Raw genomic sequence first — 25,195 nt, 5'->3', positions numbered from 1 at the left:
CTGTGCGTTTTGTGCATTGACGAAATCAAGTGATCAAGTTTGCGGAATGATGTGGCTTTTAAAGACAGCGAAGATCCACGAGATTGCCTGTTTCCTAAGTCTTTTGGATGATGTTGTCGATGAGAGACTGGTGCGCGGCACCCATCGCTTGTAGTATATAAATGTGTACATACGCACGAATGTAGTCGCGTGCCTCGTTAACTCAGTGCAGTTGGTAGAGTACGCCCTTAGTAAGGGTGAAGTCGTGAGTTGATGGGATCGCGTTCTCGGGTTCGATACCTGGAGGGACGACCATCGCACAATCAATCCTCACACGAGGCTTTAAAAAGGAGTTTCAACGCTCCCGTTGCACGCGAAATTTTTTGTGTGGTCGAAGTCGACTTTCATAGTGTTTCATTTTTTTTAATTTGTTGTTAAAACTCTTAGCGCGTGGTGGTGTTGATGCGTGGCTGAAACCGCTTCGGAAGTCTCTATCGAAAAAACCGGGGACAGTCAATGTAAACTATCCCCCGGTTTTCGCGACTCTTGAAATGCGATACGGTCTAGTCAAGGTGATCAATAGCGACCTCAATTGTTGGAGGGACTGGACCATGCCTTTTCTCGCTAGAGTCATGAAGAAGCAATCGGCCGTGGGAATCCTCTTTCCCACCAAAACTAATCCAGGTGGTTACAACCACGTTCAAACCACACTTCATCCGGGAAAAATTCCTTATGGAGGGGAAAAAGATGCAAGCTGTCCCATTTACGTTGTCTGCTCCCCTGTATCGTTGTCTGAAGCCCCTTTCATTCCCCTTCACTTTATTTCACAGCACCTCACAGCATCCAGCCTTTCCGAAGGCGCCTCCGCCGAGCTCGCTTGAGCAAATATTCACTGAGGCAGTTTGAGATCATTTCAAAAGGATACTCGAGTGTCCTTGAAAAGGACAACACAATTACGTGTGTGATAAGCTGCTGGGACACCACGTTAATTTCCTGGTGATAAGAATTGCGCCCGATTGCTTCGTACACGCGGGGTTTGCCGTGTTGGAAGGGGCGTTTCCTCCCTCCGCCGAGCCCGTGCTGCGGCCCCAAAAACTCCAATTAATACCGCTTCAACTTTTATGACGCGGGAACATTCGAGGTGCGACCGCATCATCGGACTCAGTCATTCGACACCCTCTCATCTCAAGTGTCCAAGCTAAGAAAATATTTAAAGGGAAAATTTGGGAGTATATTCTAATTATGTGGGCAATGCAAGTCAAAAAGTATCCGATTGAGCATAGCTGCGTGGCCCTGGTTTTTATTACCGTACTCTAATTTCCGCATTCAACAAACTTCATTGCCATACTCTATTTACACAGGCGCAGTACGAGAGATTCATACGAAATACTCGTCTTCAAAATATGGCTCTCGTTGTGGATGAGTCGACCAAGCGCATGGCCCGCATGTTAGGCGCGGAGGAGGCGGAGATCCGGGATGGCATTGCCGAGGAAGGTCTCAGCAGTTCATTTTATGATGACACTGGGCGCCCCTCTCTATTCGTGGGCCTGCAATCCGACGATGATCGTGAACACCAGACAAAGAAGTAAGTGTCCAGGGACCGTAGGGGGAGGTTCAAACACCCTGACCTTTGCACGTCACGGCGGGAAATAAAGCTAAAGCGTGCGGCTTTTCACGCGGTCTATCCATCCATGTCATGCCCGTGCTAGCATGCTCTCAAAGATCACTTCCTCGGGGTGGGGTGCTCTCATACCTATGTGCATTTTTCCGTATAAATTCTGTCTTCCTGGACCCTATCACCAGCACCTACTCGTAGCCTCGTCGCGAATCTCCTCAGACCCCCTATCTCGATCATCTTTTCCACTCTCTTGTCCTCCTTCCATCGGAAAATCTCACCAACCACCGCATTCTTACTTACTCGCAGCCTGCGCATCAATTATTCCCGTCGTGAAAACGTTTTTCTATCCATTCGACACACCCATTCCCTTGCTTTTCTTTTTCTTGCATAGAACGATGAACTACGTGAAGCAGGCTACAGTAAAGATCGCCCTTGAGAAGCAAAGGTCCGTGTCCCGGCAAAAATCGGGTGGGTACGGATCGATGGAGACTTCCTCCCTCTTGCCCCAGAAGTTTAAAAGCGGGGAAGTCATGGAGGAGGGAAAGGTGCCCGTGGGCGGAGAGACGGAGCAGGGCCCCCCGAAGCTCTCATTGCACAAGACGCGGACGGTCAGCAAGTTGCACTCCGAGGGTCTCACCTCGGAATTCGCGGCAGAGCTCCTGAAGAAATTCGGGCGGAACGAACTGCCGGAAAAAAAGAAACCCAAATGGCTCATTTATATCGAACAGCTGATCGCCCCTATGCCATGCATGATCTGGGCAGCGATTGCCATCGAAATTGCCATCAAATCCTGGCCCGACATGGCCATCCTCCTTGGGATTCAATTCATGAACGCCTCCCTTTCCTACTATGAGACCACCAAGGCCGGTGACGCCGTCGCCGCCCTCAAGGCCTCTCTCAAGCCTGTCGCCCACGTCAAACGGGACGGAAAATTTGTGACCATGGACGCGGCGCTTCTGGTGCCCGGCGACCTGGTTCTCTTGGGCGCCGGCGCGGCCATCCCGGCGGATTGCATCGTCAACCACGGCACGATCGACGTGGACCAAGCGGCCTTGACCGGGGAATCCCTGCCCGTCACTTTTTACAAGGGCGATAGCGTCAAGATGGGGTCGACGGTGGTGCGTGGGGAAGTGGAAGGCACTGTGGAATGCACGGGAGCCAACACCTTTTTCGGACGGACGGCCGCCCTTCTGCAGGGAGGGGACGAATCTTCCAACTTGGACAAGCTCCTGATGAAGATCATGATCGTCCTTGTCATCCTCTCCATGAGCCTCTGCGGCATTGCCTTTGGCTATCTCCTGGCCTCCGGGGAGCACGTCCGTGCGGCCCTGTCGTTCACTGTGGTCCTTCTGGTCGCCTCCATCCCCATTGCCATTGAGATTGTCTGCACCACCACCCTCGCCCTCGGTTCCCGCGAACTCGCTAAGGACGGCGCCATCGTTTCCCGCTTGGCCGCCATTGAGGACATGGCGGGGATGAGCATCCTGTGCTCGGACAAGACGGGGACCTTGACGCTGAACAAGATGGTCATCCAGCAGGAGACCCCCACTTACGCCAAGGGCGAGACGCAGTACACGATCCTGCGGTACGCGGCCATGGCCAGCAAATGGAACGAGCCTCCCCGGGATGCGTTGGACACTCTGGTCCACAGCTGCGCGGATTTAGCCTCCCTGCGGGACGTGAAGCAGACGGATTATTTACCGTTCGACCCCACCATCAAGCGCACGGAAGCCACCGTGGTCCTGCCCCGGGGGGAGACCTTCAAAGTGACCAAAGGCGCCCCCCACATCATCATGCAGCTTTTGAGCGGCCCTGAGAACGCCAAGGTGCTCGCCCAGTGCGAGAAAGACGTGGAAGGCTTGGGTGCACGCGGCATTCGCTCGCTCGCCGTAAGCAAGACGAACGCGCAGGGTGCATGGGAAATGATGGGCTTGTTGACCTTTTTGGACCCGCCTCGCCCGGATACGAAAGCCACGATCGACCAGGCCCGCGACTTTGGGGTGGAGGTGAAAATGATAACGGGCGACCACCTCTTGATCGCGAAGGAGACGGCCCGGCAATTGGGCATGGGCGACAATATCCGGGACGCAGAGATGCTCCCGAAGCTAGACCCGGAGACGAAGAAACCCCCGCCGGACTTGATGGATCATTTCCAATACGTGGAGGAGACCTCTGGCTTTGCCCAGGTTTTCCCCGAGCACAAATTCTTGATCGTCGAAGTCCTGCGCAAGGGCGGATACAAGGTAAAGATCCAAGAGGCTTCTCTGGCATGACCGGCCGTTTTGAGGTCCATGCCCCTTCTCCCTTTCGTCGTGTCCCGTGCCCCTGTGTCTTCTTCCGCTCGGGCCATACACCCCTTGGATGCGCAAATGACTTTCGACGCATCGGTCACCCACGGAGCCCTCACAAATCCCCACTTTCCCCCTTTCCCTCTCCTTCCTTGACCGCCACCTAGACGGGGATGACCGGAGACGGCGTCAACGATGCCCCTGCCTTGAAGCGGGCCGACGTCGGCGTGGCTGTCCAGGGCGCTACGGATGCCGCCCGTGCTGCTGCCGACATTGTATTGACAAAACCGGGCCTCTCCACCATCGTCACCGCCATCGTGGTAGCGCGCATTGTCTTCGGGCGCATGACCTCGTTCATCACCTACCGTATCGCCGCCACCCTCCAGCTCTTAGTCTTCTTCTTCGTGGCCGTCCTCACGCTGCACCCGATCGAATTCCAACCCGAAGGTGACGACGACAACTGGCCCGCGTTTTTCCACATGCCCGTGCTGATGCTGATGCTCATCACCCTCTTGAATGACGGGACCCTCATCTCCATCGGATACGACACCGTGTCGCCCTCCACCACCCCCGACAAGTGGAACCTGCGTGTACTCTTCACCGTCTCTGCCGCCCTTGGGGGCGTGGCCTGTCTCTCCTCCCTCCTCCTTCTTTGGGTCGCGCTGGACTCTTGGAATCCCCACGGGCTCTGGGGAAGCTTCGGCTTGGCGGGCCTCTCCTACGCCCAGGTCACCTCCATGATCTACTTGAAGGTATCCATTTCCGATTTCCTTACCCTCTTCTCCGCGCGCTCCGGAGACGATTTCTTTTGGACGAATCCTCCCAGCAAAATTCTGCTTGTTGCGGCGACCATTGCCTGTTCCTTGTCCACCCTCATGGCGAACATCTGGCCGGCCTCCTACCCGGACGGGATCCCCACCATCGGCCTGGCGAGACTCCCGCCGCATTTGCTCTCATTGTACGTGTGGTTGTATTGTCTGGCATGCTGGGTGGTGCAAGACGCGGCCAAGGTAGGGACTTACAAGATGCTGCGGATGTACAACGTGTTCGGGGTAAATGATGTTGTCAGCCTTCGGAAGGCGGACGTGTCTATCATGGTATAAAGCACAGGACACCCAAATAATGTGCGTGAGATTATTCACGTTGTGATCGTTGTAAGAGCATGGGATACGGGACGGATGTAAAGGCTGACCCTGCATTTCTGTGAGGTGATAGTGTAGACCGACGTTAGAAAGAAATGTTGGGATGCTCATAAAGGGGCGAGAGGCACAAACAACAAGGAGGGCATATAATAGGGATTGAGATAGAGGGATTATCGCTGAGAAGGTGAAAGATTTTGGATGTGAGGAAATTGTCTCCCCATTGTCGACCATAAGGTTTCTTATATCCCGGGGCATGCGCCAGACCTCGAAGGGATGTGTGTTAGGTCAGGTATGACAGTAAATATTTGTGAACAGAGAGTAAACGCGCGCATATTGATTTACGTGATTACACAAATGAGCGGGAGGGCAAGTAGCTAAACAGCATCGAAGCATGCACTTCTAGCCATAGTATTTCTTACTTGAGATAAGACCCCAAAAAGAAGTTTGATGTGATGGCAAGATCTTGTGTCGATTTTCGCGGCAAAATTGTTGATGGCTTTTGCACTGCCTTTGACGCAAGAGGACGCCATGATGGGGATAACAGCTCCCCACAGATGAAACATTACCATTCAAGCTTGAAATCGGGAAATGATTCTGCCCCTCAGGTCACTCTTGATGAATTTGGCAGGGGGTATGGGCCGGCATCGACTGACGTCATTCCTCATTTTCGCGCCATTTTGGCGCCTCAAGCTATTAGTTGCCAGCTAGTTTTAGAAGTCTCCCCTGCCCCTCCTTCCCGATCGCCTGTGTCGTGTTGGCTGACTGTACGCAGCCCGCTGGTTTGGTGACGAATGTCGACGAATGCGGGGTGTGTGGAGATGGCGGAGCGTGTGTATTTTTGTTGGACCCTCGACTCATTGTATGAAAGTGCCTGGAGCTGTTCAACTCGCGCGGTGAGACAGAGGCCACCCTCAGTTCAATCAATGCACCGCAAGTGAATTACCCGAGATGCGCTTCTAAACACATGACAATCACCTGATTCTTCTCCTCAACTCTCTTAATTATTACTGTACTTGCTAAAATCAGGTAGGGTCGTCATTTCCAATCACGGTTGTCAGGACACATTGCACCTCAAGTCTGCAGCTCAGGCGCCTCTTCATTTTTTTTCCCGTTTCCAGCCTTGTCGGGTCTCTGGCACATTTCGAGCTTCCCACCAGTCAGTTAAGATTTGCCCACTATTCAGCTAGGTATGAGGAGGATTGCCTGTCGCAGAAACAGGAATCTCCACATTCGATCTGCGTCTGTCGTTCTTGGCGCCTTCCTCTTGCTCGGAGCTGTGGTTGGTTCTGCCCGAAGCATCGGGCCTCACGGGGAGAGCAACAGCTGCTTATCGAGAAGCCAAAGCCGCGATCTAAGTAGTGGAAGAAGAGGGCGTCGCCCTGGAAATAGACGCGGCGGAGAAGCTGACAGGATTCCAAGCCCCAGAGAGGCATTCGACTCCCGGAAAAGCCCCCTTGCCCGGATACAGCAGGCATCGGAGGTGCAAGGAAGAAAAACGAGAATACCTCATTCAGCTCCTGCTCTTAAGCAAGCGAGACCAAGAAGCATGCGCAGCCCCGGCTCGAAAGCGGACGGCGCCCTCCCTGTCGACCGTCCCGCGCGGCGACCGTCCTTGACAGGGGGCAGACCTTCTTCGAGGCCCTCCAGCCACTTGCAAGATAAAACCGCGGAGTCCCTTGCTGCACTCGACGACACCGTGAGCCAGCTCTGTCGTCGAGTGCGTGGCGGGAGCGTCAGCGAACGTTCCGTCCCCGCCGTGCCCAAAGGGGCCTCTCCCAGCACGGCCCCGGTGGCATTGCAGACTGGGGATGGGCCGCCATCAATGGCCTCCACCCTGGTGACCGTGAAGCTGCTATTCCTCCTCTTCTATGGATCCTTAGGAGCAGTCATGCCTTACCTCCCCGTCTACTACCACTCCCTGGGCCTCCCCGACAAGCAAATTGGCATGTTGGGAGCCATCACGCCGGCCGTCACTTTCGTTGTCGCCCCTCTCTGGGGGGCCCTGGCCGACCAAACGGGCCGACACAAGGACGTGCTTCTCTTCACCTTCGTCGCCTCTGTGGTCTCCCGCCTGCTTTTCATCTGGCGGACCACCTTCGGATGGCTGGCAATTTTGGTGTTCTGCACCGCGGTCTTGAATGCCCCCGTTCGGCCCTTGCTGGACAGCAGCGTCTTGAACCTGCTGGAGGACAAGCGGGAGTACGGGAAACAACGCCTGTGGGGCCAGTTTGGCTTCGGATTGGCGGGCTGCATCGTGGGTCCTTGCTTGATGAACCACAAGTTTGGGGGGTACAAGGCCGCTTTCTATGTCCATGCCCTCATCTCCCTCCCCACCCTCCTGATCATGCGTCGCTTCAACCCGACCCCTCCAGCCCCCGCGCCCTCTTCCCCTCCCTTACCTGTGGCCTCCACGAACAAGTCGGAAAAGTCCTCCATGGCCAAGGAAGAGGGGCCGGGGGCTGTCGCCCTCCCTTCCAAGGCACCCTCTGCGGCCCTCTCCTCCCAGCCGGCCAAACCGCGCTTTCGAGAAGGGCTGGGTATCGTTGTTCGAAACCCAGACGCCCTCATCTTTTTCTTCCTTGTCTTTGTGATCGGAGTCTCGAGCGGCGTCATAGAGAACTTTGCCTACAAACGCTTACGGGAAGTCGGAGGGGAAGGAACCGTGATGGGAGTTTCGCGCTTTTTTTCCTCCGTCACGGGCGTCCCCATGTTTTGGTTTTCCGGGAATGTGACCCGGCGACTGAGCGTGATGGGGGTCCTGATCCTCTCTTTGTGCTCCTACATTCTCCGCTTTTTCATCTACGCGTCTATCACCAATCCCTGGCAAGGTCTGCCTGCGGAGGCACTCCGAGGGTTCACTTTTGCGGCCATGTGGGCCTCCTCCACCTACTACACGCATAAAATTAGCCCTCCTGGATTAAGTGCGACGATGCTGGGGTTCTTGAACGGTATGTATGGCGGGTTAGGACAATCCACAGGGGCGCTCATCGGCGGAGGCCTGTCGCACCGTGTCGGGACCCCCCGGACGTTTGTTTTAGCGGGCTTGGCCGACATCGTGGTGGTCATTTGCTTTGGAACCTATTGGTGGCTGCATCCGAACGCAACCCGGTTAAAGGAAGAGTAAGGAAGACAGCTCAGGCTCTCTCAATTTTAACTGTGTGACGCTCGGGTGAATTTGCGGAGGCCCTGATAACAGGTAGGTTTTGCGGCGCGTATAACGCAGCCATGAATTACGCCCTTGTCCACAATCCCCCATGAGCATCGTGGGGTCTTGGATAATCATTAATATTCGAGGCATCACCGCTTGATTTCACACAATGATGCTTGCCACGGGAAAAGAGAGTTGCGGTGGTAGGGCTGCTAAGGAGAAGCGTATGGCGGAGGAAGGAGATTTTGGGAGAACCAAAAACAGGCGTATGTAACATAGCGGAACGCGACCAGAGCAGGAGGATGGGAAACAAGGAGTTGAAAGCAAAAGATAGCTTCCTCCCGCTGGGACGATGAGATCTACCGGAGTGTCTGAACACCGGCAAAGAAAGAAATTTAATCAAACGAAGACCCATGATTTATACAGCTATATTTGCCTATATCTCGGTATGAATCGTTCGATACCATTGCGTGGTTCTTAAAAATACGTTCACTGGTCTGTACGCCTGGACTTACTTCTGGTTGAGAGCGTTCCGTATGTTGCGATTTTGCCGCGCAGTAGAAAGCTGAAACGATGTCTGAGTGAAGAGACATCCAGAGCTGATTTATAATTTCTAAGTTATCGATTTTAATTTAAACTCTCATCATAGAAAACGACCAAAATGTTGTCTTATCGGACTTAGATGCCCGGCTCCCAGGACCGAAAACCTCCTGGATGGTCTCTCGGTGGCTACACGGATAGCCGACGCTACTCAACATGACAAAGATTATGTCACATCTCGTGGCCAATGACTGCATTTAAAAGACTTGATACGGAAGCGTGAAAAGAGTAGACCATCTTATTCTCTTCGGCTTTTTCCGAGCGGAAACCACGGCAAGATTGATCGAACAGACGTACATGGCCCAACCTAAGACGTAGAAAGATCAAGGAGGTTCATTCTTATTTCCGCATTCTCAGGAGGACCAGGACGGAGGGAGGTTGTCTGCGAGACTAGCAGATGATGAAAGTGTCGGGAATTTTGTCTCAAAGTCTTGCGTTCTGCGTACTGTGTGGCCAAGCCGCGGCAACAGCTTGGGGCAGGCGTCGACAGCAACTACTACAACATCACCGACATGCCTTCATCTTCGGCTTAATGGGCACATTTCCTCGAGCCGGCCGGTATACGTCCGGTTTTCTCGTCGAACAGCGCTCCCGCTGCTTCTTTACCACTTCCTCGTTGTCCTCCTCTACATTATCTGCGTTCCCGTCGTCTAACTCCTCTTACTCGTCCTCTTCATCTTCAAACCCTGCCTCGTCTCCTCACCCCATCTTATCTCCTCCGCGTCCTCTCTCATCGTCTTCATCTCAACACGACTCCTCCATCCCGTCCTTGTTGGACAAAAGCCTATTCGAGAGAGAGTGCCACGTGCAAGCCTTGCGCCTTCCTGCTGCCTATTGCCACCACGCTATTCAATCGCTATCTCCGTTCCTCTTCCGCTCCACAACGCAACGGAGTGTAATCCTGCCGGGACGATGCACGCTGCCGCTCGACCCTCCGCTTAAGCCAGACGAACGTCTGCTCCTCTTTTGCCCTCCAATGTTGGACGATGACCAAGAGGACGGGTTCGCACGTGCTAGGGGTTGTGCGGAGCCGACTCGGCAGCACCAGACGCATACGTCACACGGGTCCGAAACGTCAACTGGATGCCAGGAGCTTGTCGACAACCTCCTCCGCACCATTCCCTCCGCTTCCTTGCTCCCCCCTCCCGGACTCCCTGTCCGACTCACCTATGAGGACCTCTCCCTTCACCAAGCCCTCCGCCGGCTCCTGCCGCCCTCCCTGGACGTTCCTGCCTCTTTCGAGACCGTGGGCCACCTCGCCCACTTGAATTTACGGGCCGAAGTCCTTCCGTACAAGCACCTGATCGCCCAGGTCGTGCTGGACAAGAACAGGAAGCGGCTCCAGACGGTCGTGAACAAGGTCGGGGAGATCGGGAGCACGTTCCGGGTCCTGCCCTTGGAGGTGATAGGAGGGAAGAAGGACACCTGCGTCCGGGTCAAGGAGAGCGGTGCCTGGTTCGAGTTTGACTACGCGCAGGTGTACTGGAACAGCCGGTTGCAGGGGGAGCATGCCCGGATAATCGACCTGGTCGTCTCGGAAGGGAGGGAGGGAGGGAGGGCGGGGGCCGGGCTTGAAAGGGTGGACGACACTGGTGACTCCCCCCCCGTGGTGGTGTGGGATGTGTTTGCCGGCGTGGGGCCTTTCGCCCTGCCTTTGGCCGTGCGCGGATGTCAGGTCTACGCGAATGATCTGAACCCGGAGAGTTACCGGTATCTCTGCCATAACGCCGCTTTGAATAAGGTGCCTCTCTCCTTTCCTTCCGTCCCGCCCTCCTCCCCTTCCTCACTCCCGCCCAGCCTTCCTGATGCCAAGGGTTCTTCCGCAAGGGCCGCCGCGACTCCCTCTTCCTCCGCCCTCCCACGCCCCCCCCGATCCTCCTCCCCCAGGCCCCCTCACCTCGTTCCGTACAATCAGGACGGGAGGGACTTCCTACGTGCCCTCGCCCGGGAGAAGAAACCCGCTAGCCACATTTTGATGAACCTCCCCGCCCTGGCATTGAGCTTTTTGGACGTCTTTTCCGAGGAGGAGGGGAGGGAGGGAGGAAAAGAGGGGAGGGAAGGACCGAGGGTGGCGCCAGGAGGAGGAGGGTCGAAAAAACGAGAGGGGAAAAGACTCTTGTTCGGATACTTGGGAGGGAAAGGGGTGGTAGTGCACGTCTATGCTTTCAGTAGAGCCGAGGATGGCGCGCAAGACGTGGTGGAACGCGCCGCGTCGGCCTTGGGAGTGGAGGTGGAACGGCTGGAGGGAGGGAAAGAGGCAGGGCGCGTGCTTGTGCGCCACGTCAGGGACGTGGCGCCGAACAAGCAGATGCTTTGCCTTTCGTTTCCCTTGGATTTAGTCCTCTTGGGCTCGAATGGAGGGGAAGAGTACGAAGGAAAAACGGGGTCAAACACGGCCCGAGGCCCCCCGGGAGGAAGGGAAGGGGCGAAGGGCTGAGTGTGCCCTGTCCTCTCCCACCAAACACCTCGAATACCAATGAGACCATAATCGTGTAGAAATCAATGTAAATGTAAAATGCTTTCTGACAGGTGTGCGTCTCCTTACTCAGCCCTCGGTATTCCCACATCCATGCCCAAAGTTACAACCCTTGCACTGACAGAGACAAAAGACCTCTTCTAGCACCCAAACCGAGGCACACGGCTTGCCGCTATCTGCCTTCTCGATTACGATTCCTCAACTTTCTCCAGCACAAATATAGTCCCTTTGTTGCCCCGGGAGACCCGGAGCCGCCCCGACAAGTAGGTGACCTCAAGCCAGCCTTTCACCTCGTCGTTGAGCAGGCGGAAAGGCACGGGGTAGGGGATGCGAAAGGGCAGTAAGCCCAGGTCAAAGCCAGCATTGTCGAACTTAAAGTCGATGCCTATCGAAAGGAAAGGGAGGGGGGGAGCAAAGAGAGAGAGGCGTTGGGACAGGGGGGCGAGAGAGAAAAGACCTAGAGAGGGAAAAGGAGAACGATCGACATGTGCTACAGCCTGAGGCAGCCATTGCCTGCCTTCTTCTCGCTTGCTCAACGCTGTGAAGGCCTTATGCGTGTCGTGCCTTCTCTTGTCTTCCAGTTCCCCCCGCACCCTCACTCACGATCGTCCGGGTCGCTGTCCCGAGGGACCTCGGTTTTGCTGATGCCCAAGATATTCAGGCCGAAAAACCTCCCGTCCCCTAGTCGAGGGACGAAATTGGGTATTGGTCGTGATGGTGTGCTGGCTAATGCTTGGACATTAAGGGCCCCGATGGCACCACCAAAGTCGACGATGTTGGTGACGGTCCCCGGCGCAGAGGAGGATGCTGAAGGCGCGATGTCTATCTCTTGGTAGACCGCGAAGGCCTTATTGCCAACAAAAGTGTTCTGAATGGGAGAGGCAGTACTGTCGCTTGAGGTGTAAAGCAAGCGCCATTTTCCATTGATTTCCCGGGTTGTGGTGGCCTTCAGGATCCCTTTCGCAGCTTCCAGTTCCTTGATGAGACCGCTCACGCGCCCCTGCGCCTGTACAGAGTTTTGAACCTCTCTCCGATCCAGACCTTGTATCGCCTGCAGAAGAGAATTTTCAGTGTTTAGGAGGACACGAGGACTTTTCCAGGAGGCAACAAGGGTCAAAGGCCAGGACGCAAGTGCTGCAGGTAAGGAGGTGGGTGTAGGAGGTTTTCCGTCTGCGACATTGAAAGCAGGCCGCGAAGATAGATAAAAAGCTGACGAAAGAGCACTGAAGGCTATGAGGACAAGCACTGAAAGCATCCAAAGACACCTGGAGAGGGTCATTGCCCCTGTGTGCGTGCGATACTTAATCAACAACATGTTCCAGTGAGAGATGTTTGTCGTGGTGACGCATACCCTGATTCCAGCAACGTTAAAACGCGAAGTGGGTCTATCGCATGTTGGAATAATAAAACTAGTATGACAAGGTCCGATGGACTGGACGTGTGCACTGTTTTTTCACCACATATCGATATTTCCATGTGGCGCATGTACGAGAATCTTACCCCAGTCTACTGAATTGCATTTTGTTTTCCGAAATGTGTGCGTCCCGTGACCCCGCATGCCTTGGCAAAGATATGGGCCGTAGAGAAAGAGACAGACAGAGTGCTTTAATTAAAGCCTCCTAATTGAGAGTACCAAAGCAAAGAGATGGTGCTGACAAGTGGATTCAAGCAAAGCAAAGTATACCTCACCACGCTATTTCTTCGCTTCTTTGCCAGAAAGATGATAAATTTATTAAAGCGATCCCTTACACCATCCCTTTAAGCTGAAAGCAAACTTTGGCTGACAATTTCAAAGGTGTCCCTTGACAAGCCGTCTCCCACGGCCATCAACCTATCCAATTGAGCTTTCATCATGTTTCGACGGGTATTCTCGAACTTTCGCCACAAGGAAAATGCACCCGCCAAACGCGCCGCCACCTGAGGATTTAATTTGTCGACGGCCAAGACCATGTCCGCAACAAGGACGTAGCCACGTCCATCCTCAGCATGGAAACGGGCCAGATTGGAATTGGCGAATGCCCCAATCAAAGCCCGGAAACGGTTCGGGTTCTTCATGCTGAAGTCAGGGTGTCGCGTGAGGGCGTGGACCCGGTCGATGGTGTCGGGAAGGTCGGCCAGGGCCTGAATGGAGAACCATTTGTTCAACACCAAAGGGTCTCCTTTCGCATTGGTGTAAAAGATCTCCAATGCCTCGTCTTTCTCGGGCCCCGGCAACGAGGACAGGCAGGCCAAGGCGGCAATGCTATCCGTCATGCATGTGGCGCGTTGAAATGCCGAGGCTGCCAACGCCACGGCTCCGGCATCCTTTTCTGTGCACAGGTACGACAAACAAACGTTCTTCATCCGACGACGGCCGATCTCCTGCGGGGTGACCAGATATGGCACGTCCTTGTCCAGGGCCTGATAGACGTCCATAAACTCCGGCTTCAATGCCGCAGCCAAGCTTTTCTTCACGTGCTCGCGCCCTTCGTGCAAAGCCACCGGTCGCATCACGTCCATCTCACCCAACAAGGTAAGCTCATCCGGCAATGACAGCGCGTAAGCCAGGAGCGACCTGTCCACGCCCGTGTCGTCCAAACCCGCCTTGAGCACGGCTCGGAACGCGTCCACCGTGGTGGGGGCCAGGGGGGCAGGGGTGCCGCCCCCGGCCAATGCCTCTGTCGCCGCCAAAATCGCTTGACTCGCCAACTTCTGGGAGGCTTCCCATCGGTTGAAAGAGTCCGTGTCATGTGCCATCAGGAAGGCCAGGTCTTCGTCGCTCTGCTCCACTTTGAGACGCACAGGGGCACTGAAACCTCGGAGCAAGGATGCGACGGGCGTGCCTCCCTCCACGTTCTCAAATTCAAACGTTTGAGAGGCCTCTTTCAATTCCAGGACGGTCGAGGGCACTAGCTCTCGACCGTCTTTTCCCAGCAGCCCCACCCGCACAGGAATGTGGAAGGGGAGCTTACTGGGCTGGCCAACCGTCCCCGCCGTGTGCTGAGAAAGCGTGAGGCTGTAGCGTTTCTGGGCCGCATCGTAGGCGCCCTTCGCAGTCACCACCGGCGTTCCAGCCTGCAAGTACCAGCGTTCAAACTGTGAGAAATCCTTGCCGTTCGCGTCGGCCATGGCAGCACGGAAATCATCGCAGGTCACAGCCGAGCCGTCGTGGCGGGCAAAGTAGAGGTCCATCCCTTTCCGAAAGCCGGCCGCGCCTAACAGGGTGTGGTACATGCGGATCACCTCAGCCCCCTTTTCGTACACGGTGGAGGTGTAGAAATTGTCCATTTTCATGTAGGACTCCGGGCGAATCGCATGGGCCCGGGGCCCCGAGTCTTCGGCGAATTGGCGGGCGCGCAAGACCCGGACGTCCTCGATCCGTTTTACGGCCGCGGAACCCATGTCGGCGCTGAACTGCTGGTCTCGGAAGACCGTGAGGCCCTCCTTCAAGGTGAGCTGGAACCAATCCTGACAGGTGACCCTGTTCCCCGACCAATTGTGGAAGTATTCGTGCGCGATCACGCCCTCGATGCGCTCGTAGTCCGTGTCGGTGGCCGTCTCGGGCTTGGCCAGGACAAAGGCCGTGTTGAAGACGTTGAGGCCCTTGTTCTCCATTGCCCCCATGTTGAAATCGTTGACCGCCACGATGTTGTACACGTCCAAATCGTACTCGAGGCCGTAAACTTCCTCGTCCCACCGCATGCTCTTCTTCAGGCTGGTCATGGCGTGCTCCAGCTTATCCACGTTCTCGTGCTCGCTGAAAATCTCCAGACGCACGTCCCTTCCCGACATGGTCTTGTAGCTGTCGACAATGCTGCCCAAGTCCCCCGCCACGACTGCAAACAGGTAGCTGGGCTTGGGGAAGGGATCTTCCCACTCGGCAAAATGCCTCCCGCCGTCCAACTCCCCCGTAGCCATCTTGTTCCCGTTCGAGAGGAGGAGGGGCAGCTTCGATTTCTCGGCTTCGATCCGGACTTTGAAACGGGCCATCACGTCCGGCCTGTCCAGGTAGTACGTGATCCGCCGGAAACCCTCCGCCTCGCACTGCGAACAGTAGGCGCTCCCCGACTTGTAAAAGCCTGACAGCTCGAAATTGGATTCGGGCCGGATCAGCACCCGCGTCTGCAGGGTGAAGTCCCCTTTCCCCGCCGACGCAGCCTCGATGGTCTTGCCTAGAACCAACAAATCTGACTCCGCTGTCAACAAAAAGGCGGACCCGTCCCATGGCAGCGGCTGCCCGTTCACCTGGTGCGGAAGGGAAGGTCGGAGAAGAGGAGGAAAGGGTCTTAAACACCCGTCCGCGTCCTTCAGACAGGTCCGACGCTCCCCGGGACCTTGCCAACAGAGCAAATGCTTGCCATTGGTAGCCTCATGCCATCGCTCACACATTCTTCTACCCGTTCCCTCTCTCCCTCGCTTTATTTCCTACCGCCCCTTACCTTGATTTCCATCAGGGTCAGCTCCTCCCCATCGAGTTCCAAGTTCGGAATGCCTGGGGACGGACCGCCGTCGGCGTTCCTCTCCACGGTCAGCGTGGACGTCACATACGTCACCGTCGCCCCAGCAGGGGCCTCGGGGTCGGGATCGGGCACGATTTGGAAGAGGAGGTCGGTATGCCGGATCCAATAATCCGGCTGTCGGTAGGAGGATCGGTACTTGGGCTGGAGTTTTTTTTTCTCAGTGGGAGAAGAAACGGCCTCCAGGGACGCGGAAGTTGGAGCCGGTGCAACTGAAACACCGTCGGCGCCTCCCGGTGCGTGTGCTGCCAAGCACGTTTGTGCGGGGATAAAAGGAGGAAGAGGGTGCTTATTGGCAGAGCTGCTGCAAAAGCCAGCGGAGGGATTCGTGGCACTGGCGACACGGTGCGACGAGCTGACCAGAAAGGCGGCAGAGAGGAGTCCCCAAGACGGACGGCGGCCGACGGAAGTGAAGGCTGACGTTGCCGTAGCCGCAGAGCCCTTGGTGGTGAGACGACGCATCCACGAAGAAGAAGCAGGAGGCGAGGCAAATGCCGTCGTTCCTCGTTGATAGCCCGTGCGAAACATGGCGGTGGACGTGTCGTAGAAGGCAAAAAGTAGGAAAAGAGACGCACAAGTGGCCAAGGTGATGTGGAAGGTCGTGGCAATCATGAAAGGTGGAAGAAGGCCTCAACTCCACAGCTACTTCAGCTGCTGACGACGACGTCGGTGGCGATGAAGGGATGCCCGCTTCTTCTTATCCCGTGCTCTCTGACGTGCCCGCAGACAAAGAAATTCCAGAATGAGTTAAAATTCCGATGATTGTCTTCGAGTATTCTACGAGGTGGATTTTTTGGTCTGAAAACACGACAGACAGTCGCTGGCGTCGCCGACAAAGACCCCTCTTAATGAAAGGGGCTTGCAGCCATGGCCGTACGCCCCGCGCTTACGAGCTATGACACACCTAGTAACAGGGGCTTTAAATTTATCGGGAAGGCACAAATGGGAGTGGTGTGGCCGCTTCTGGGGTCTGCGGGGCCGACTGAGTTCCTTGTCCGAAGCGGCGTCCTGCAGATCCTTTTCACAACCATTCTCGGCTGGGCAATGTTACTACCTCATCAAGCATGGGGACAAAGTTCCTCCCTTGCGACGCGCTTGCGGTCGCGAGACATTGCAATGGCACACGTTGACTGGATTATGCTCGCGCTGGTACAATTCGCGGCGGCCTACATTCTCACCTTAAAGGCGGTTCCGAGTGCTCATGTCGTGGCCCGGTGCTTGGCATTCTATGGATGGGTAGGGCCCTCCGTCTATATGGCACGAGCATGGGGCATTAATGGTTTCAGGTTGGATGGAAAACGCATGTGGGATACCGTAATGGGTACGTTGGGGTTCACGGGGATTCTCGCCTTTACTTACGGATGGGCACAAATTGTTCGGGTGTGGTGGATGTGAGTGGCCGAGGAAGTATTGTTGCATGACATGCTTGATTGAGTACATCTTATGTGAACTGATGTATCTTTTGTAACGAGGAAGTGTGAAGGCTTTAATGGCTAGTTAAATGTCCAGAAAGTATGGCAAAGTCAGCTCAATTACGCCGATGTCAAGCAACCGTCTTTTACGGGAGGATGTTATGTTTAAAGCCTTCATGCTCATTCGTGGTAAAATTCCATTATCTTGAAATCCGAGGCACACGAGGCCTGGAAGTCAGAGAAGTGGGAGAAGTCTTCCCGCTCAAGATCGTTCGGGCCTCGAATTGACTTTGACACGAGGCAACCCAGCTCTTATTTGTGCTCAGCACATATGTAAATAGGATGTAATTGTAGAAATTTAGCATTTGCATGGATCTAAGATTGGCGACGACATAGGCATAATTTCCCTCTCAACGAAAATAAGTATCAGTTTGACAAGGTGCCTGGGTCCGCTTCTCAAGTCTTCCTTTGCGTGTGTACGTATTAAAACTTTTGCGCTTGACTAAGTCTCCTCGGATGTATACTGTGGAGAAGATTAAAAACTCGTCACAGGTTCCTCTACCGTTAACTTCTTTCCTCCAAGCTTTCCCTTTCTCCGCATTCGGAAGAGTGCGTCTGATTCTCCACCATGCCCCTCCTGGCCATATTCATGTCCACTATTTTCTGTGGGTCACTACGGCATTCACCTTCTGAGCAAAACGGAGGGAGAGAAGACTCTCCGGCAAGGAAGACGCCGAGGGAGACAGGTTACAGACCATCAAAGCCTTGCAGTCCCCGCCCAGAGAGTGTCGCAACAGACTCGTCAGGGCGGATTCCCGGAATGGTACGTGCTTCTCTTTTTTGTGCAGTGCCGTCATCACGTTCCCAAGTGCGCTCAACGACTTGTTGATGCTCTGAGCTTCCCGCAAGAGCTCGGGATGGGCCGCACTGTCCGCCTTCTTCATTCTCTCCGACCCCGCCAGGTCGATCATGTGTAAGCAACCATGTCGCACGATCCCTCGGGAGGACTCTGCCTCAATTTTCAGAGTGAAAACGACGTGGGAACGGGAAGAGTCGGCGTTGCTGCGCGTTCGCTTCACGCAACGCCGACCCAGAGCCTCCGACACCAACACGGCCACCTCCGAGGCTGAATGCACGGGGAGCGACGTGAGTCCAGGGATGGCGTCGTTCGAGGCGGAGGCGCTGAAACAGTGCTTGACTTGCAGGCGTTTGCTCGCTCTCTTCTTCCCTTTACCCGTGGCCTGGCTTCCCCCGAGCCAGTCGCGGTCGGCGCTGGCCGCAAAGGCGCCTTTGCCGTTTCCATCTCCAGAGCTTTCAAAGCAATAGCCACCGCCACCTTCGTCCACGTCTGGGGCGAGCAAATCTCGCAAATTCTCGTTGTAAATTTCCACCATCTCTACCGACAACCCGAAACGCCATCCATGCTTTCTGAGCGCAGCCACGGCCCCGAAGACATGCTCGACGCTTCTGTAGACGATCCCTCGCTCCGCGGGCAACATGGCGGAGGATATACTTGGGCGACGGTGGCCGCTGCTCGCGTTCAGGCGGCCGCCATTGGGCCCCAGCATCGTGTAGGTCTTCCCGGATCCCGTTTGGCCGTAGGCAAAGACGCAGACTTTGTAACCGTCCAAGGCGCTTTGGACAAGCGGTAGGACTTCCGCAAACACAGCCTCTTGACTCGTCCGTGGCGTAAAGACCTGATCGTAGCAAAAACGTTTCTTCTCTGCCATCCCCATTTCGAATCCGTCATCTTCGTGCATCCTTGCCACTGGGACCTCCAAAGCGCGGCAGTAGCGTTCCCCGGCGGTACCGACGCCTACACCGGAATCGACGAATTTAAAAGGCAGAGACTTGACCCTCATTTCGCCCGACTCCGATAAGGGAGGCCGCACCCGCACAAACACCTGAATGTTCCCCTTTAATTCAACCAACTGATTGTGCAGCGTTTTTCGCACCATGTCTGCCCGTTCGCAATCTTCCTCCATCCGTCCCAGCGAGTGCGACATGTCCATTTTTTCCTTCTCCAAACGCATGACCCTATTCTTGTATTCTTCCATCTCCTCCTTCAAACGGATTTTATCTGCTTCCAAGGCTCGTGCCGCATCGCGAGCGTCGAGCATATGCAGCTCCATCGCCTCGCGTAGCTCTTTTTCTCGTGCAAGCTCCGCGGCATGCCCCTCGATAGTGTGCCGCTGTTCTTCAACCATGGAAGACATGCGCCGACGCTGCTCCGCCACCTGGGCATCCAGGTCTTTGCGGCCGTCGCCAAATTTATTGCTTGCAGGATATGGCGGGTCTGTAGACGCAGCCACTACTTTTGCAGCCGCTGTGGCACTGCGCGTCTGAGGGCGACAGAAGGATTGACTTTGGCCGCTTTCTGGGACCAGCTCTCGACTCAAGACTTTCGCTTTTCCATTGAGCTCTTCCTCCAAAGAAGCAGCCAAGTCCTTCGCCAACACCAATTTGCGGGCCAACGCCTCAAGTTCTTTTTCCTTTTCCTGTACCTGCGCGCTGAGGGATTCGTTCCCCGATAGCAAACGACTTTTTTCCTGGGCTTCCTTCTCGATCTCCTGGTGCAATCCGCTGCATTTCTTCTCAAGTTCAAGCACGTACTGTTGGGCCGAATGAGCTTCCGCAAGGACGGCTTCTTTCTCTGCCTCCACTTGCCGGACGGCTGCTGCAGCCGTCTGTTGCTCCTCTTCGAGACGCTGGAGCTTCGCCTTGACCTCTTCTTTGTCCATGAGGAGCCTTTGCATATCCTCGTTCTTGGTTCGATCCTCCTCTTTCAGTTTTGCCGCGGCGGCCTCGGCCTTGTCCTTCTCCTCCGTCAGCCTTGCCAGTTTTCCCTGCATTTCCTCCCTGTATTCCTGTGCGGCCATCAGTCGATCCATCAGCCCATTCAGCTCGTGCTCCTTCTCCTGCAACGTTGACTCTAAGCCCTCCACCTGCCCAGCAACTTCTTCCCTGGCCAGAGCTCCTGCTTCCTCTGCTGCCAAGACCCGCTCTTTCAAGGCGCTCATATCTGCGTTCTTTTTCTCCAGAGTCGCCGTCAGGGCTTTCACCTGGACCTGAGCATCCTGCAAGGATTCCAACGCCGCCCGATCCTCAGCCTGAGCAGCCAACCGACCGCGGAGGCTGTCACATTCTTTCTCCTTGCCAGTCAGGCTTTCAGTCAACTGTTCCACTTGCCGTTCGACCTCCTCCCGCACCCGTCGCTGATTCCGTCCCTCCCGCTCAGCCGCCTCCCATTTTTGTCGCATCGCCTCCAACTCTTTCTCTCGTTCCTCGACCTTTGCTTTTAAGGTTCGTTGTTCGTTTTCCTTCTCGCGCAGTGCTCGCTGGAGATTGACGATATCGTTTTCCTTCTCTTGGATCAGCCCATCCAGTTGACAGACCTCGGCTTCCTCTTTCTCCACCCGGGCCATCAAGGCCTGTACTTCCTCCTCCTGGTGCCCAGTCCTTTCCGTGTGTTTCTTCCATTTTTGGATTTCTTCTTCTTTATGCGTCAATTTGGCGTTAAGGGTCGCGATCGCCTCCTGCTCCTCTACCAGCTGTTGTTTAAGTGCCACCATGTGGCCCTCTTTCTCCTCCAGTTCCGCTTGAATCGATGCCATGGCCCTGTCTTTCATCTGCAAGGCATATTTTGCTTCTTCCTGAAGATCTCGGATTTTGCCCATTGCTGATCGTCTTTCTTCTACCAACACCCGCAAGGCCTCCGCCCGCGCCTCCATCATCTCCTCCCTCCGCGCATTAGAGGCGGCCATTTCCTTGGACGCCAGTCCTCGCATTCCTCCCGCCAGGAAGAACATGTTCAAGGCCTCCTCTAAGGCCCGGCGCTCAACCCGTTGGGCCTCCACTTCTTCTTCCAAACGCGCGCGGTCTGTGTCCGCCTTGGCCTGCCGGTCCACAAGCAGCTTCTCCAACAGCATCACTTGGGCTGGCGACGGCTGCCCAGAAGCGTCACTGGCACCAGCAGAAGCAGCAGCTTCCTTCATGACTTGCTCTGCCTGGGCCTGGACCTGGTCGACTTGGCCCTGCAGCTTTGCTTGCTCGGCAAGGAGGGACGTCTTCTCTTCTTCCAAGCCGGTCACGCGAGCCACGGCTTCCTCCAGCTGCTCTTGGAGCGTATCCATCAATTGGCCTGCCTGGGCGCAGCGTGCCTCGGACGTGGCCAAAGCCTCTCGGGTCCTCTCAATCTCTTGCGGAAGCTTTTCCAAATGTGCCAAGCGCGCTTGTGCCTGGGCCAACCTTTCCTCTAGTTCCTCGACCGCCTCTTCCTTCTCACAGCAAGCAGCTTTTGCCGCCTCCAAGGCTTGCAAAGTCTCAGGGCAAGGGACTGGAACCTCGACTTTCACAATCTCTTTTCCCTCGGTTGGAGACGCCCGCGATTGCTGTAGGAGCGATTCCTTCTCTCGTTCAATCACGGCCTCTTTCTGGACGGCAGCGGCCAAACTGGCTTCCAACGACTTCAGCTGCTCTTGCACTTCCGACAAGGCCCGATCTTTCTCCTCGCTTTTCCTCAGGACCACTTCAAGCTCCCATTTCGCTTGCTGTAGAAGCGTAGGCATCGACTCGAGCTCTGCCAAGGTCGCCTCCTTGGTGGCGAGACGCTCCTTGAGCTCTGCGACATGCCGATCCTTCTCCCCACACATGGCCTGCGCGGTCGCCAAGGCCGTCTGACTTTGCACCAGCTCCGCGGGCAAGTCTTTCTCCAGGACCTCCAGGCGCGTGCGATGCTCCTGAAGCTGCTCCCGCAGGTGTCCGACCAACATTTCTTTTTCGCGACAGAGTGCCTGAGTAGTGAACAAGGCTTGCTGACTTTCCGCCATTTTCTCAGGAATCGTTTCGAGGCTGGCAATGTGCGCCTTGGCGTCTTGCAGCTGTCCCTGAAGCGCGTCCACGACTCGTTCTTTCTCGGAACAAACCGCCTGAGCGGCGGCCAAACCTGCCGCGGACTCTTGGGCTTTCCGTGCGAAGTCCTCTAAAGCTGCGACCTGGGCCTGAGTACTCTCCAGGCGCGCCTGCAAGGCTGCCTTCGCCGCTTCCTTTTCCGCGCATTGAGCTTGAGCTGTGGCCAAGGCGTAGCTTGCTTCTGCTACCTTCTCAGGGAGGTCTTCCAGGGCCGTAAGCTTCGTCTTGGTTTCCTCCACGCGCAAACGAAGCTCGGCAATCATTGTCTCCTTCTCCGTACACACAGCTTGTGCAGCCGCCACCGCTGCACGCGCTTTTTGCACCTCCGCCGTCTCTTTCCCCAGGGCTGTCTGAAGAGAAGTGGCTCTTTGGTCCACTTCCAAAAGTTTGTCTGCCAAGGCGCGTTTCTCGTGCTCGACAGCTATCAAATCATCCAGGGTAGCCATCAATTGCGCCCGGGTCGGCGAAATCGGAGAGGGGCTTCTTTGCGAGGCCTTGCTGCTGGAAGTGTTTTCTTTGGTGCAGGAAGAGCCCTTGTTCTTGTTCTGACTCTCAAGCAGATTGGTTCTGCCAGCTGAGGCAGAGGAAGCCGAAGGTCGGGAGCGGGAGGCGGACATGGGGGGTAGGGGCCCGAAAATGGGCGTGCGATGCTGAGAGGTTTCGAAGGCTGACGGGGAAGAGACAGAGGAGGCTGCAGAGGTCGGGGCAGCAAGCGGGGCCTTGACAGCCGAAGAGGGTGTGCTGGGCAGAGGTGGAAGCTCCATGATGGGTCGTCCCTCCGCGTGAGCCTTGCTAGTGCTCCTGCTGCTGCTGCTTACATTGTTCCTGGGCTTGCCAGCACTCCCCATAGAGAAACCAGGGGTGGGAAGGTCATTTTGCGGCGGTTGCGGCGTTTGCATGTTCGCCGTAGCAGTAGACAAGAGCGGAGACGATAGGGCCGTCGTCTGCTTAGACCCATCCGTAGGGCTGCGGGCAGAGGCCGAAGGCGCAGCGGTAGGGGGCGAAGTGGCGGCAATGGAAGGAGAGGAGATGCTGGCTACATTCAAGGCTGCCGTCACGTCCGCCATTGCGCTGTTCCCGCCTTCTTTCTTGTCCGCTATCGGCTCGCAGATGTGTGCGGGTTGCTCCACATGGCTTGGGGACGACGAACCGACCGAAGGTTCTGCGGCCGCCGCTTCCCCTTCTGTCCCATGAAGCCCCTCGATCTCCACCACAAACGAGTCATCTTGGGCACGTGGGCCATCCAGATCATCCTCGCCTCCCTTCTGCTTCTCTTGGTCCTGCTCCTGTTCCTCCTGCGCCGGATCCCCTTGTTTCTCGGGCCCCTGAGGCGTCGAGGGTGAAGCTTTCGATGACAGTTGATCCGCGTCCAAGCTACCGCGCCCTTCCTCCAGGTCAATGTCTTTTTGCACGGATGCGCTAAAATCCACCACGGCTCCCGTGATTCTAGTCTCCGGTGGCGTTGGCTCGCGCCCGGTCTCCTTAGCCCCCTCTCTGTGCCAGCCATCAAGGCGTGGAGAGACGTGCTTTTCCTCTGATACACCCGCTTCTTGTTCTTCTTCTTCTTCTCGTTCTTCTTCTTCTGTGTCGTCGTCGTCCTCTTCGTCTTCTATTTCCAAAGACGGACGCTTCTTTCTCCTTCCTGTCAGGCCGGGCTTGCCCGGTGGAGAGAATTCCAACGAAAACATCGAGCTTCGCCTTCCCCCGGCTTTCATGAAGGTCCGCTTCGATGATTCCTCTTGATAATTGTACACCTGCCGGTCTTCCACCCGACGCGGGGGAGGGGAGAAGTTGAGCGTGAAAAGAGAGTTGCTCGTGACCGCAGGCTTCTTGGACTTGAGTGCGTTGGGCCCTTTCCCCACAGGGCCAACGCCGGAAACGTTGGCAGCCGAGGAGAAATTTTCTTTGGTGCTGCCAGTGCTGATCCGACGCGTGGCATCTTTCCCAGGCCGTCCCACACCAGAAGCATCCGCCAAGGAGGCACGTCGATTTGAGCTTCCGAGGGAAAGCGGACGAAGAGGGCGACGGGCAGAGTTGCACAGCCGTTTATTGTCGGGCTTTTTTCGTCGCTGCTGCTGATTATTTTTGCGACGTTCTTCGCGCTCTTTTTTCTGTTGTTCCTCCAATTGCAAGGAGCGGCGACGAGCGGCCGCTTTGGAGAAGAGGGTGGTATTGTGCGTGCTCCCAAGAATACTTGAATTAAGACTGGTATTCATGCTTGCATCGAGCACTCCGCCTGTGGAAGCACGGCGGCCGGTGTCTTCCTGCTTCCTTGATTTGAACATCTCAAGCCGTTCCTTCCTTTCACGCTGTCCCTTGGAAAGGCGTCGGTGCAGCTCCGACTGCTCAAATCGCTCTTGACTCGGGGGCTTGGGTCGGCTCTTTTCCTCGCTTCCTGGTGCATCGGATCCCGCCTGTCGGTACCCGCGTGGCTCGGCCGCCTCCTCTGCTGCGGCGAAAACGAACGACGGCGACAAGGCGGGGCGCCTTGACGTGGCCCGTGGCTCTGTATCCGTAGTTCCGGCTGGGGCTGGGGGGGCAGAGGGCGTGCCTGCCGGTGAGAGAAGCGATTCGGGTGGTCCTTTGTCGGGGGTTTGCTCCTCCAGATAGGCGGCGAGGCTCTTGCGGGAGGGAATTGGGGTGGGCAAAGAGTCCAGATTGATGCTTTTCACAGAGGAGGCGGGGCTGGTGAAAAGGTTGGCTTTGAAGACGGAATTATCGGCCACGCTCTTCTTCGTGCTGCTGAACAAAAAAGAGAAAGTGTTCGAGGGGGGGGGAGTCAAAGTACCCTGGGCGAAGAAGCTTAAGATGTTCCCCTTCCCAGGTTGATAAAAGGAGGAATTGTGCTGGGATTCCTGTATGAAATATTCGTGGGTGAAGGAGGGCGCGATGATAGTGAGCATATACATCCATGGCTGCCCCATCCTTCTCCCGCCTTAATCAGGCCTACGCAGCACCCACCTCATCAGCCGCAGCTGCAGAGTCAGCCGATGCACCCGCTGGATTAGGTATAGTGGCCGCTGCTGTGCCAATTCCTCCTTCCAAATCTGCCATCGCTGTGGTACTGAAAATAGCTCTGTGCTACCGAACTCGTCCCTTCAGGAGCTGCTGTCACTGCTAGAGTT

General features: G+C 55.9%; 5 protein-coding genes across 5 annotated transcripts; 3 read left to right on the top strand and 2 right to left on the bottom strand.

Annotated features, from left to right (window-relative positions):
* Positions 1-1,336: 1,336 nt before the first annotated feature.
* NGA_0599100 (H+-transporting ATPase) lies at positions 1,337-4,988 on the top strand (the record flags this gene model as incomplete). The annotated part of the gene is made up of 3 exons (XM_005855566.1): positions 1,337-1,564; positions 1,989-3,840; positions 4,053-4,988. Exons 1-3 carry the CDS (start codon positions 1,383-1,385, stop codon positions 4,986-4,988), a joined length of 2,970 nt encoding a protein of 989 aa, XP_005855628.1. The 5' UTR covers positions 1,337-1,382.
* Positions 4,989-6,573: 1,585 nt separating this feature from the next.
* NGA_0599300 (uncharacterized protein) lies at positions 6,574-8,151 on the top strand (the record flags this gene model as incomplete). The annotated part of the gene is made up of 1 exon (XM_005855567.1): positions 6,574-8,151. The coding sequence occupies one exon, from the start codon at positions 6,574-6,576 to the stop codon at positions 8,149-8,151; it is 1,578 nt and encodes a 525-aa protein (XP_005855629.1).
* A 1,600-nt stretch (positions 8,152-9,751) lies between these two features.
* NGA_0599400 (uncharacterized protein) lies at positions 9,752-10,740 on the top strand (the record flags this gene model as incomplete). Its single annotated transcript, XM_005855568.1, has 3 exons — positions 9,752-10,303; positions 10,451-10,516; positions 10,663-10,740. The coding sequence occupies 3 exons, from the start codon at positions 9,752-9,754 to the stop codon at positions 10,738-10,740; spliced, it is 696 nt and encodes a 231-aa protein (XP_005855630.1).
* Positions 10,741-11,272: 532 nt separating this feature from the next.
* PEPN (aminopeptidase N) lies at positions 11,273-16,465 on the bottom strand. Its single transcript, XM_005855564.1, has 4 exons — positions 15,670-16,465; positions 13,037-15,475; positions 11,855-12,302; positions 11,273-11,636 (listed from the first exon to the last, which is right to left on the bottom strand). The coding sequence occupies exons 1-4, from the start codon at positions 16,357-16,359 to the stop codon at positions 11,440-11,442; spliced, it is 3,774 nt and encodes a 1,257-aa protein (XP_005855626.1). The 5' UTR covers positions 16,360-16,465; the 3' UTR covers positions 11,273-11,439.
* A 1,350-nt stretch (positions 16,466-17,815) lies between these two features.
* On the bottom strand, positions 17,816-24,973 carry NGA_0599000 (kinesin-related protein klpa-like protein; the record flags this gene model as incomplete). The annotated part of the gene is made up of 1 exon (XM_005855565.1): positions 17,816-24,973. One exon carries the CDS (start codon positions 24,971-24,973, stop codon positions 17,816-17,818), a length of 7,158 nt encoding a protein of 2,385 aa, XP_005855627.1.
* Positions 24,974-25,195: the final 222 nt, after the last annotated feature.

This window comes from Nannochloropsis gaditana, assembly GCF_000240725.1.
Source record: "Nannochloropsis gaditana CCMP526 unplaced genomic scaffold scaffold164, whole genome shotgun sequence".
Classification (NCBI taxonomy): domain Eukaryota; class Eustigmatophyceae; order Eustigmatales; family Monodopsidaceae; genus Microchloropsis; species Microchloropsis gaditana.
The sequence above is the reverse complement of the archived record's forward strand: the minus strand, read 5'-3'. Positions and strand labels throughout refer to the sequence as shown.